The sequence below is a fragment of the Akebia trifoliata genome, chromosome 16 (assembly GCF_017979445.1).
Source record: "Akebia trifoliata isolate Shusen 1 chromosome 16, ASM1797944v1, whole genome shotgun sequence".
In the NCBI taxonomy this organism is placed as follows: domain Eukaryota; kingdom Viridiplantae; phylum Streptophyta; class Magnoliopsida; order Ranunculales; family Lardizabalaceae; genus Akebia; species Akebia trifoliata.
In genome coordinates this window covers 15672619-15686301 of record NC_141390.1, presented here as the reverse complement: position 1 = coordinate 15686301, position 13683 = coordinate 15672619, and the positions used below count along the sequence as shown (strand labels likewise).

The following is a 13683-nucleotide window of genomic DNA, read 5'->3' as shown; positions in this document are numbered from 1 at the left end:
TAAAAAAAAAAAACACTTAAGAGAAAAAGGGCAGAGAGAAAGGAATAAATAGAGAAGAAGAAGTAGTTTTAGAGAAAAGTTGGAGAAGGAATAGGAATGTGGCTGAGCGCAATAGAAACGTGAGAAAGAAGAAGAACAGAGACGTGAAGCGTGAGGAAGAACAAGAGAATAGGGGAAAAGTTTTGGATTTTCTTTTGTTATTTCTTATATTGACACACCCAACTTTTAATTGTTAAACCTCAATGGTTTTACAGAAAAAAAAAAAAGGGAAGAAACGAATCGTTGAAGGTGAATCGACTGTAGCCATCTTGCATCGATTATAAAGAAGGGATATGATGGCAAATGATTTGTCGACAGTAAATTTCAACAAATCTACCTTGAGATTCGTGATATATGATCGCAAATGATTTTATTAATTTTTGATGAAAAGGAGATATAGATCTCAATGTCTTCCTCTAACTAACAGTCAAGTAAAAAAAGATGATGACGTATGTAGCTTTTTTTCTCTCCGAGCTTCACACTTTATCGGCTGAGAAAGTTGCTTGGGTGGTGGCATTGCTTTGTGCTTGATCTTTTGTAGAGGCTTCTATAGATTTTCTTCTCTCCGGACTCCGCGCTTTATCGGCTGAGAAGATTTCCTTAGCTTCCGAAGAAAGGCTTTATGCTTGATCTCCTATTTAATCGGAGTCCGAATCTCTAAAGAACTTTTGTTTTATCTCTGGAGTAGGGCTTGAGAGCTTCTTTTTTAGAGGGAAAACTTCTGTCTTCTGAGAGAAAGTGATCCAGATCCCCTTTCAATGAGAGAGGCTCTTGTATTTATAGACTTAAAGATAATTTAGCTTTCCAATTATACCCCAACTTAAAGAGATTTGATTGGTTTGTTTAAAGGCTAAACTTGTCTAAATCCAATTTTCAAGGATTCTATGGATTGTTATTGGGCCAAACTCATTTATTTGGGTATAAAGTCCACTTGAACATGTTGTAAGGAATGTGGATGGTTTGTGGTGGATGAACGTTATCCTTCGATACTTCAATTTTGAAACAATCCTTTATAAGCCTCCACTTTTTCAGGATGTACTCAATGAACGACTTTCTTATGATGTATTTCATGACTTCGAAAGACTTGAGTCTAGCCACATGTCTACTCTTTCATTTGGAGAGCTCACTCACATCACCATATTTTTTTGGTCCTTTAGAAATTGTTTTCCACTCATGATCATACAACAAGCTTTCTTGGGAGAAAGGACTACAAGATCAAATCATGATCCAATCTTAATGGTCATAAGGTGACGTTAGTAATGGAGCCGTCAATAATGAGAAGATCTTATTCAGTCTCAATGACCTCTTGAAGGTATTCGAGTAATTAAACTCTCTTATATAAAACATTGGGTCATTGTACTTTTGTACAAACAATGCAAACAAGAGGTATTTTCATCAAGCATGAAAAAGCTTGAATATGGGATTTTCCAATCCAGCACTCTGAAACAACACATGGCACTTGATTTTTTTTTTCAAATCATTATCTCAAAATGAGTATATTGACAGAGATGTTGATATCAATTGCATGGAAAAGGCCACATGCCTTTGATTGAACTCAAATATTTGCAAAGCATGACATCATAACATTGAGGTGGAAAGAATCAATCCAAAAATCAATGAGCTGGTAAAGGAGCAAAGACCCAAGAAGGAAGTTGATTGGTTTTTTTTTCTTTTTAAATCAAATTAGTTGTTCCTCAGACATTAGGTGTCAAGCCAAAAAGAATAACTGTATTTGAAATTTTGACTTTTGGCTAACAAGTGTAAGGCCCACAATAGGTCACAAACTTTTTCCTTTGGTGATGCCATAACACAAGCATAAAGGAATTCATGTGGGAATTAAACTCCATGTGAGTATTTGAGGAAAACTAAGCTCACAAGCTAATGTGTTGGAATAACATATTATAGTCAGTATACAAGAGGTATATGGAATCAAATCCATTTGTTTCCCTGTACCACATGTAGCAGATTCAACTCTTTTAAAACTCTATTTGAAAGAGTGATCAACTTGTTTAAAACTCTATTCTAATGAGATCGTAGTTGAGATCGCAATTGTTCAGGTTGGGAGATTGGATTTTAGATTTAGGATATTATCTACTTGAAAATACCAAGTTTCCTTTACTTTCAAATGTATCAAGGAATCCATCTTCAATTATCCTTTCTTTATAATCGATGCAAGATGGCTGCAGCTGATTCACCTTCAACGATTGTTTCTTCCCTTTTTTTTCTGTAAAACCATTGAGGTTTAACAATTAAAAGTTAGGTGTGTCAATATAAGAAATAACAAAAGAAAATCCAAAACTTTTCCCCTATTCTCTTGTTCTTCCTCACGCTTCACGTCTCTGTTCTTCTTCTTCCTCACGTTTCTGCTGCGCTCAGCCACATTCCTATTCCTTCTCCAACTCTTCTCTAAAACTACTTCTTCTTCTCTATTTATTCCTTTCTCTCTGCCCCTTTTCTCTTAAGTGTTTTTTTTTACACTGTTGTGAGAATAGAGAGACAACGCACACCAGCAGGTGGACTCTTCTCTCTTCTTTCCTTTATTTCTCTCTTCTTGCTTTATTTTCCTCTTCTTATTTATTTGTTTCTAGTTCTGAAAACAGGAAAGTCTTTTCCTTTAAAGAACAAATAGCATCGTCTTCCATTGATCTCTTTCTTGCAATCCAAGAACCAAAACAGATGCACTTTCTCTTCTGGTTTCTGCACTTTTCTCTTTAAAAAAAAAAAAAAAATCTTTACCTCTCTTACTTATTCTTCTCTTTTTATTTGTCCAAAGATAATAAGTAATTGAAGAACTTTGGGTTCTTTGTCTTCTTGTGGCTGCAATTTAAAGCCCAAATGTGTCCTCTCCTCATCTTCTTTCTTCTATTTATCTTTCTTCTTCTCTTTCTTTTCTTTTCTTCTGGCTTTCCCGATTTTTACTTGAATTCTTCCAATCTAAATGCTAAACCTTTGAGACCTTTTCAAGAGAGAAACCTTTTTGGAATGAGAATCAAGACCAGCAAAGCTAGGCAGTTTTTGGAAGCTAAGAAAAACTTTTAAAATACAAATTCACATGGCATAGCCATTGATACAATCAAATTCCCTTTTTTAGCATTCATGACTAAAGCAACCCAGTCTTGATTTGTTTGCAGTGTATTCACATTACCGAGACTCAACAAGGAAAAAAAAAAAAATTCCCTTGTCAAAACAACATTCATTCATCTTATATCAGCAACAAAGCCAATACTTAAGTTACTCTCAAGCATTGTTGAACTTGGGTCTGAGGCTCTCACGGTAGAAAGTATAGAATATCTACTTCACGACCTTGAGAACCCTTGACAGCATTAAATTTTACATCAGTAGCATTAGGTTCAAACAAACTAGAAAACCATAAGCACATAAGTGAACTTTGACTCTTGTATGGGTGAATAATGCCTATACGTCCACAGACAAACTCTAACGGGTACTTCTTCTTGAAAAACTTTTACCACTTTAACTATAGTAACAACCTCATGCTCGTTGTAAAAAGACATTGCACCAGAATTCTTCCTCATCCTGGAAACTAACGTTGTACTGCTTGAAGTGTGATTCATTTCTTGAACAAAAAGATAGGTTCTTTATTACATCATTTGCATTTCTTGAAATAGTAGCACCTCACAGCATAAGTTTTATTTCATATATCCATCTCTTCCCCGTCTATGAGGCCTGATAGAACATGGGAACCCTTTAATTACTTTGTTTCTTCTCCTGATTGGGTCTTGCTTTTTCATGACTCAGAACTTGTGAATGAATTAACATTGAAAATTTTGTATAACTTCTCTTTTTCTTACAGATCCAAGACTATCTATAACATTGATATAAAGATCTGATTCTTTTGAACCAATTGCAACTTGGCTACAGCTTTGAAACCACAGGAAGGTATAGACTTTAGTTATTCCTCCCCTATTTTTTTAGCTTTGTCATCTTCGCATATATATTTTTTATGAATTGTAGCAAGAATTACAAATTGAGAACTTGTCAGTAGCATCGTGTGATGACAACTATGTACACGTAAAAGAGCCATGCGATGATATTTGTACATGCCAGTTGGCCAATCTCTAAAGCAACTATTCATCAGTAGTACTCGGGAGTGGACAACATCAACTAGCTAGAAGAATCACGAAACGCAAGATTTGTACACGCAGAAGAACCATACGACGAAATATTTGTATAGCTGGTTGGCCAATCTCTAAAGCAACTGTTCATCAGTGGTGCTTAGGAGTAGACAACGTCAACTGACTAACAAACATCAATTGGCTAGAAGAATCACGAGACACAAGATTTGTACACACAAAAAAACCATGTAACAAAATATCTATATAGTCGGTTGGCGAATCTCTAAAACAATTGTTCATCAGTAGTGCTTAGGAGTGGACAACGTCAACTAGCTAGAAGAATCACAGGATGCAAGATTTGTACATGTGGAAAGACCATGTGACGAAATATTTGTACAACCTGTTGGCCAATCTCTAAAACAACTATTCATCAATAGTGCTTAAGAGTGGACAACGTCAACTGGCTAGAAGAATCATGAGACGCAAGATTTGTACACGTAGAAGGACCATACGACAAAATATTTGTACAGCCGATTGGCCAATCTCTAAAGCAATTGTTAATCAGTAGTACTTAGGAATAGACAACGTCAATTAGCTGACAAACATCAACTGGATAAAAGAATCACGGGACGCAAGATTTCTACACGCAGAAAGACCATGTGACAAAATATTTGTACAACCGGTTAGCCAATCTCTAAAACAACTATTCATCAGTAGTGCTTCGGAGTGGACAACGTCAACTGGCTAGAAGAATCACAGGACGCAAGATTTGTACACATTGAAAAATCATGCGATGAAATATTTATACATGCCAGTTGACCAATCTCTAAAGCAACTGTTCATCAATAATACTCAAGAGTAGACAACATCAACTGGCTAAAAGAATCATGCGACAAAGTATTTGTTCATGCCGATTGGCCAATCTCTAAAGTAAATGTTCATCAATAGTGCTCAAGAGTGGATAACGTCAACTGGCTAGAAGAATCATGCGACAAAATATTTGTACATGCCGGTTGGTCAATCTCTAAAGCAACTGTTCATCAGTAGTGCTCAAGAGTGGACAACGTCAACTGGTTAAAAGAACCATGCGACAAAGTATTTATATATGCCAATTGGCCAATCTCTAACGCCAAAGCATTATTGAGCATGATAATTTTTTTTTTTATTCTTACTCTTATATATCTTTAGTCAATGTGACACTAGTACTTAGTGAGACATGATATTTTTGAATAAGTGCATTTATTCTTTTCTTTTCTTTTTTTGAATTCCGTAGAGATGGCTAGGGACACTCTTTCCAAAGGTTCAAGGAATAAAAATCGTTCCAAACGGAGCTTACCGTGTGAAAGTTGGGTAGATGACCTTGCAGATCCTTCTCAAAAAGGAAAATGGCTTTGTTTTCCCCATGTTATGATAGCTGGTCATTCAAGAGCAGGAAACATTTTATCTGTGGAGCTGAAGCTTGTCGTGCACACACCGATGACTGGTCCTTTGAAGGCACGGGATACAGAAAGGAACACATCACTTGATATGGCAATTTTAAGTGAATATCCTTCAACAGCTGACGTACTCTCTGGCTATGAGATTGATACGGAACGTTAGCCATCTTTATGTCATCCTCCACATCATGATCAAACTCACAATTGTCCACAAGCTATTTTGACGCAGAAAATCATGCAACATTTCACTCGATGAGGTTCGGATATTGAACCTCGAGGCGACATTCGATATTTCAGTGGTTTTTGGGACTGAAGCTCGAATGTGAGCCATAAACTACAGAGTAAAAAGTCGACAGCTTCCCTTGGTGAAGATATATTTACAGCTAGTAAGGAGTACAGTTATCCTAACGGCATGTATCGGGCTTTATGTGAGTTTTGGTGTCTCGAGACCAACACTTTTGTGACAGGTCGTCGGGAAGTTGGCATTTCTTTATAGAAAATGCAGAAGATTTCTGGGTTTTCTATCACGGGTGAGTATTACAAAGAAGTGGTGCCCAATTTTGATGAACTCATAGGTTGCAGCGGTGCTTCAAGGCTTCCTTTTTCTTGTCAGTATCTGTTCAAGGCATATGTTTTACTATTTTTGAAAAGGGGAGTGACTGTGTTAGCCACAATGAGTGACTTGATTTCTGGTACACTAAAGCTAAACGGATTTCTAATCCTCGTCTGACAATAGAGTATAAAGAAAAGGCAAAATCATTCTACTTTGATCATAATGGTCATCAGCATCCTAGAACAAAATTACAAAGACCCTTTTCTTCTTGAGTTACTTTGGCTAAGGGGAGTCGTAAAGAGGGAGAAAATCCATTTATCATACTCGATTTTCCCATGAATCAGAATGTTGAAGATGAAGTTAAGATAGCTGCATATCTCTATGATGTCTGTCATCTGAGCAACTTGTTCCTCTATTGTTAGCGCTTCAGCTGTCATCACTACTCTGATAAAAGTGTGAGTTTGCAACGAAGAAGTGATCGATAGAGATCTAGACAATCCCATGCTTGACTTCTAATCGGATCCAGAATCTAACAAGTCGTCTTCTACAACATCCGCCCACGATGCCTTTGTTGTGAGTGTCATTTTTGTGGCACGTTTCTTTGAGTGATGCTGGAGAGGCTCCATCAGCTTGGAACTATCGGTTTTCGTCATTGTTCGCGTTACATGATGATCGTGACTGATAACCTGAACAGATTCAAGGTTGGAAGAAAGGATTTTTTTACCTTTCTCAATAACAGTAGATGCGATAGCATTGACGTTGCGAGATGCCATTGATGCTTTAGTTGATGCTTTTGTAGTTGACTGAAAGATGAGAAGTTGAGATAGTCCTACCGGGCATGCCAGAAATTTGTCAACAATAAATTACAATAGATCTACCTTGAGATTCATGAAATATGATCGCAAATGATTTTATTGATTTTTTATGAAAAGGAGATACAGATCTCAATGTCTTCCTCTAATTAACAGTCAAGTACAAAAAGATGATGACGTATGTAACTTTTCTTCTCTCCGGGCTTCGCATTTTATCGGCTAAGAAAATTGTTTGGGTGGTGACTTTGCTTTGTTTTTTATCTTCCGTAGAGGCATCTGTAGATTTTCTTCTCTCCGAACTTCGCGCTTTATCGGCTGAGAAGGTTTCCTTGACTTCCGAAGAAGGGCTTTATGCTTGATGTCCTCTTTAATCGAAATCCGGATCTCTGAAGAACTTTTGTTTTGTCTCTGAAAGAGGGCTTGAGAACTTCTTCTTCTCTAAAAGGAGAGCTTCTGCCTTCTGAGAAAAAGTGATCCAGATCCCCTTCTCAATGAGAGAAGCTCTTGTATTTATAGACTTAAAGATAATTTAGCTTTCCAATTATACCCTAACTTAAAGAGATTTGACTAGTTTGTTTAAAGCTTAAACTTCTCCAAATCCAATTTTCAAGAATTCTATGGATTCCTATTGGGCCAAACTCATTTATTTGGGTATAAGGCCCAATACTAAATATGTGGATCACTAGGATTTATTAGATCATGGGCTTTATCTGAAATACCCAAAACCTAAATTATAAGAAGTTCATTCCCAGTCAATTAATGGGCTATGTGGCCCATTTACAACTTTTAGGGTCTTTCTTGCAATTTGTGAAAGATGTAGGGACATTATCAAAATTTTAATGCCTACAGCATGCACTATTGCAATTCAAGCAGCCACCAACTTGTGAAGGCAAATTTCGATGTCATCGATTCCTTGAGATTTTTAGCCAACAAACATTTTTTTTTTCCCTTGATGTGCATACAAGATCATGTCCCCATGTACTGAAACACATAGATAAGAGGAAATAAGAAATAAAACAACAAGGATTTGATTGTAACGTTCATCACAAATCAGGAGACGTTCATCAAAAGGATTAACACGAGGCAAGTCCCCATTACCTTGGAAAATAGAGGCTTTGCATGCATTATTGCAATTCAAGCAGCCACCAATTTGTGGGCCCAAATTTCAATGTCATCGATTCCTTGAGATTTTTAGCCAATAACCAATTTTTTCCCATGATACGCATACAAGATCATGTCCACATGCATTGAAACACATAGTTAAGAGGAAATAAGAGATAAAACAACAAAGACTTGATTACGACGTTCATCACAAATCAGGCGAATACATCCCCGAGCTCCAAAGAGCGCTCAACTAATTCAATTCATCCTTAAACCATTTTCTTTATACAACAGATAGTTATTAAGCCTATTTCCTTCTTTTAGACCAATTTTCACCCTTTCCCTTTCCTATAGGAGTAGATCCCTTGAAATAAATTAAAGCAAACCCACTCCTAAAAATAATGCAATCAATCCCCTAATCAAGGAATTTTAATTATCAAATAAATAATCATCCAGATATGGTAGACCCCATTAATTCAATTCATTCTTCGACCATTTTCTTTATACAACACATATGGTTATTAAGCCTATTTCCTTCTTTTAGACCAATTTTCACCCACCCCTTTCCTGTAGGAAAAGGTTCCTTTAAATAAATTAAAGTACACTCACTCCTGCAATCAATCCCCCTAATCAAGGAATTTTAATTACCAAATAAATAATTATCAAAATATGGCAACCCCCATTAATTCAATTCATTGTTTAACCATTTTCTTTATACAACACACATAGTTATTAAACCTATTTCCTTCTTTTAGACTAATTTTCACCCTCCCATTTCCTGGAGGAGGTCCCTTTAAATAAATTAAAGCAAACCCCAACCAATCCTCCTAACCAAGGAATTTAATTACCAAATAAATAATCATCAAGATATGGTAACCCCCATTAATTCAATTCATTCTCAAACCATTTTCTTTATACAACACATATATAGTTATGAAGCATATTTCCTTTTTTTGGACCAATTTTCACCCTCCCCTTTCCTATAGGAGAAAGTCCCTTTAAATAAATAAAAGCAAACCCACTCTTAAAAAGAATGCAATCAATCCCCCTAATCAAGGAATTTTAATTACCAAATAAATAACCATCAAGATATGATAACCCCCATTAATTAAAAGATGCAAAAATATTTTTTTATCTAATGAGATAAACTCTATTTTGATTGTTGTCTCATCAACTATAGTGACATACATCATATTGGTAGAATGTCCATATATCTACGTCGGGATCGTGATTGATTAACCTTAGGATATGTATGCCTCAGGATTTGTGTCAAATCAGTCTTGGGATGTATGTCGATCATTCCCTCAATATACATGTCATATCTCTATTGAGATGTGCATTTTGATGCCATGTGTCCGAACGATTTTTTGCCAATACAATATATAATGACAATTCCACTAGATGTTTGAGAATAGATCTTCGTTAAATGCTCAAATCTTCCAACTTTAAATGAGACATTAAGAGGTTTATAGGACTCCACATTTTTCTCATAAATTTCTTAATCAAATCCTAGCAAAACCTTGTACATTTTGCTCCCACAAAGCAAATGATTTGTCATTTGTCTCCAAACATCATCAAATCCAGAGTTTTAATTGACTTTCCTACGGATGTTAGGAGCTCGTTTGTCACTAGGTTCTCAGAGTTCATGAGAAATAGTCATCTTCGAGTAACTAACACCCTCGTATTCGAACTTGAGTAGGAGAAAGTAACCATTCTATTTTAGTTCTTCTCTGCATTCTTACCTATGTTATATAGGAATTTGCCTACGGTGTTTTCAATTGATATGTCGATTTAAAATATCATATTTCTTCGTCGTCGGCTCTTATGTCATTTTCTTAAAAATTACTAGACAACCATGGGGAACTTTCAAATAGGTAATGCTTACAATTACACTTCAAGGTTTGGGTCAATTCAACGATGATATTACTTGCTCTTTCTTCAATTTTTGAGTCATCTTATTGTGCCAACTGCCAAAACAACCCACAAGGACGTGTATGTGGTGAAAAATAAACAACAAGAATTGTCTAAATTCATGTGGGTGGTGGGTGACAAGGGTCCTATATTTTTTTTGTACAAGGAATTAGACAACCATTTAATGCCTTTCAAGAAATAATCCCACTATGAACTACCACTTTTGTCTACACAAGCAATTATTCATGCCCATCAACCATGCTACTTTCAAATTTGTTATAGACAGCTAAAATCAATCCTAAAGAAGGTTTCTCCATCACCTACTCTTAAAATCTGCCTACTACCCCTCTATTATTCTGCAAAGGATATCATCTTATATGTGAATTTGTTCCCTTGAAATAGAATATGACTAAAAAAATTTACAAACCTTTCTCAAAAAAATTGCCCGTCTCCATCACCCTTTTCCTTTTTCACATTAGGTATGAACATCGTTCAAAATACTAGAATGTATTGTCAATACGTATAAGTATCAGGCTATAAGCCAAGATCAATACAAAACATTGAATGTTTCAAATGTATCAGTTTAAGTGGGATGCTTTGTGCCTTGTGTAGCTAAAGTTGGTCTTGTTGTTTTCCTTTGTTTCTGTTTTTTTTCCTTTCCTTTTTCTTGTATTTGGGGCCATCTTGGCCGCTTTTATCAATAAAAAATTTTATACTTAATCAAAAAAAAAAGTATCAGTTGCACCAGATTGTTTCAGTCGATACAATATGGATTTTTCTTTTGATCAAAACATTCCATCGAGATGAGATTTTAAACCTTGAGTATGAATACTATTTTCTTTCTACCATATAATGGGGAGAGAGTCAATGAGGGAAAAGAGCTTAAGTCATTTGACTTAATTTATAAAATCTTCTCAATTCTCTACTATGGCCATTTCCTCCACAAAAAAAAAATTAATCTTAGTTACTAAACCATCAGGAAGCAACTCTATGTTGGAAACAGGAACATCCTTAAAAATTAAAAATTGAATTATTTTATGATCGAAAGCAGTAGCGGATGATAGATAGAAGCTTCCTACTACTAGGTGTTTAACACCTTCATGACTTACAGCCTAAAAGAGCATCTACAACAACCACAAGTCATATGCAATCACCATTAATATCCTTTGTAAGTCCCTCATTCCCACCTCTATTATACAAACCCATTTCATGTTCTTGATCCAATACTAATATCGTCTTAGATCAATGAGAACCTTCATATTCAATCTGATCTGCTTTCCTCTAGCCATCCAACCAAGCTAGAGGACTTGAGGGAATGGTGCTGGTCGAGAAAATCCAAAGATATAAAATACAGCTTCAAGTGGATGAAATCACCATCTTCATTCAGAATCTTCATCATTATTACCAGCAAATCATGCTCCAACAATGAGATTCATGAAGTTAATATTTTAAAACCATAACTCATTCTCCCCAACAAATAGTCCAGGAATCCCCAATTCACATGGTCACACACCTCCTCATCGACCTTACGAATGATCCCAACATTCCCAAATCTATGCCTCAAATCTATACATTAATTGGAAATCAAAATTCCATCCAAAGTTGTCTCTCCACTTTAAGAGCATCTTTTTTAGGTGAAAACATTGACCAAATGATTGTTGAAATTTCAAAGTCTTGATAACAATCTTATAAACACGCCCAACCAAGGTAAAACGCCAATAACCCTTAGTATCTTCCATTTCTAATACTTCCATAATCAATGAAATGAAGGAGTTATTCAAACAATAATCGAGATAACCTTCATAATAAAATTAAGTCCAATCTCTTTCCAAAAATAATTAAATAAAGAAGAAACATCTAAACCTAGGGCTTTCTCCCATCTAACTCCCTAATGGATGTGAAAACCTCATCTACCTCAAAAGGTATTTCCATCAAACCATTCCCAACCAATTCAAATGAATGCAACAAACATCTCTTTACATTTAAACTATAACGATTTTTTCTATTATAAATTAGATTAATAGATGCTGCAATCACCAAATTTTATATAGATCACAAGCATTTTAAAGTTAATAAAAATTGATTGCACAGCCTGGATGACCCAATGTCTTGGATGCTTCTAAGACAACGATGAATGGCCATAGGTTTCCATCTCATCCGATACTAAAAACAGATTAAAATACCAAAATTCTTAATAAATCCAGCTCGTACATTTCTTTGAAATAATTAACAATCAAATAAATAAAAATCTTAACAAATCAATGAAAATGTAAGTCTTGATCACCAAGTTATAGAAGAGAGAAAGAAAGATGTGAATGATACCGTGCAAGCAATGAAGGCCAAGAGAAAGAATGCCTGATCGCTCAAGCTTAATTTCGCCGTTGGAAGATAAGTTGAAAAATTAGGGTTTCCAACCTCGAAATTCAATCTATGTCCAGCTTCCTTTTCAATAAAAACATCGTTCTGTGTCTCCGTTTCCATCGATTTGGTAACAGATGGTTTTGCCGCTTCGGTGGAGAAAACTGTAATCATACGAGACCGATGGATTCGAGAATTAATAGAGATATCTCTGCCAAAAATTGGAATCTTGAGAAATCCATTGGAATTCCAATCTGGGGATCCCTTCTTCCGTCCAAACGAATCAAACACATGAGATCTTCTGGAGAAATTGGAGATGAGAGAAGATGAATTTGCAGAAATCAGAGAAGATTTCATCTTGTCGGTTCGATTAAAATCTTTAACAGATACAGAGATTCAAGAGATGGTGATGAGAGTTGAAGTTGGGGAGTGGTAGAAGATCATGCTAACATGCGCACGAACGAGCATGAGTAGGGATGGCAATTTTTCCCCTCCCTAATAGGGTCGGGTTTTCACACTTTTAACGGTTTCGAGCGGTTTTGATATAAAAAATGACACCGAATCGTTGTTGGGGTGGGAACACTATTCGCACCGTCAAAACACACGTCTCGTGTGCATGAACAGTTTTTTTTATGAAAATTTTATATAATTAGTAAAGAATCACAATTTAAGAGTATTTTAAGATTATTAATTTGAATAAGAGATAAAAATATCAATTATAATTTAACTAGGATTAGGAGTTTTTTTAAGGATAAAAGTCAAAATCCATTATAATAAGCAGGAGAGAAAGAGAAGAGGAAAAGGGGAAATCGAAGAGAGGAATGACTCCTCGAACCCTTGGTGGTGGGTATGTTTATTGAACCACGTAAAAAATTCTTGGGTTTATTTTTATTTTTTTTCCCATGATTTTTTTTATTAAGAATGCGATCGTGATCGAGGTCACCTTATCGCAAAAACAATCTCTATAATTGGCGTCGTCTGTGGGAATCGAATAGAGAATCACAAGAAATCACATGATACGATTAAGGATCGAGGTTTTAGGTTTAGATTTTCCTATATGATCTTGCCTAAGAAAAAAATGAGAGAAGATAGAAACAAACCATAAAGGTAGTTGCACGATCTGAGTATAGAAAGAAATAAGAGGTGGTTGGATCAAGGTCTCTCACAGACGATTGTAGGAAGACGCACAGAGGATGGTAGAAAAACACAAGGGAGTCCAAAGGAGCAACAAATCGTGAGAGAGAAGGTGTAGCAGCTACGTTTCCTAGGAAAGAAATGAGGAGAGAGTTGTGGTAGGATACAAAATTACATGTGTGCAGGACACGTACTGAGGAGAATTACTATGTAAAGTCATGTTTGGTTGAGTTGAAAAGAAAAGAAAAGAAAAAGAAAAAAGGTCG

The 13683-nt window shown here is 35.7% G+C and overlaps 1 protein-coding gene across 1 annotated transcript in view; it reads right to left on the bottom strand.

Moving 5' to 3' along the window:
- The window catches only part of LOC147382627 (chitinase-like protein), a 41698-nt gene extending 28883 nt beyond the window's left edge, over positions 1 to 12815 (bottom strand). Inside the window, exon 1 of the mRNA XM_086428508.1 lies at positions 12248 to 12815. Within this exon, the coding sequence (XP_086284634.1) occupies positions 12248 to 12640 (393 nt within the window). The 5' untranslated portion in view covers positions 12641 to 12815. The remainder of the gene's footprint in view (positions 1 to 12247) is intronic.
- Between the last annotated feature and the right edge of the window lie 868 nt (positions 12816 to 13683).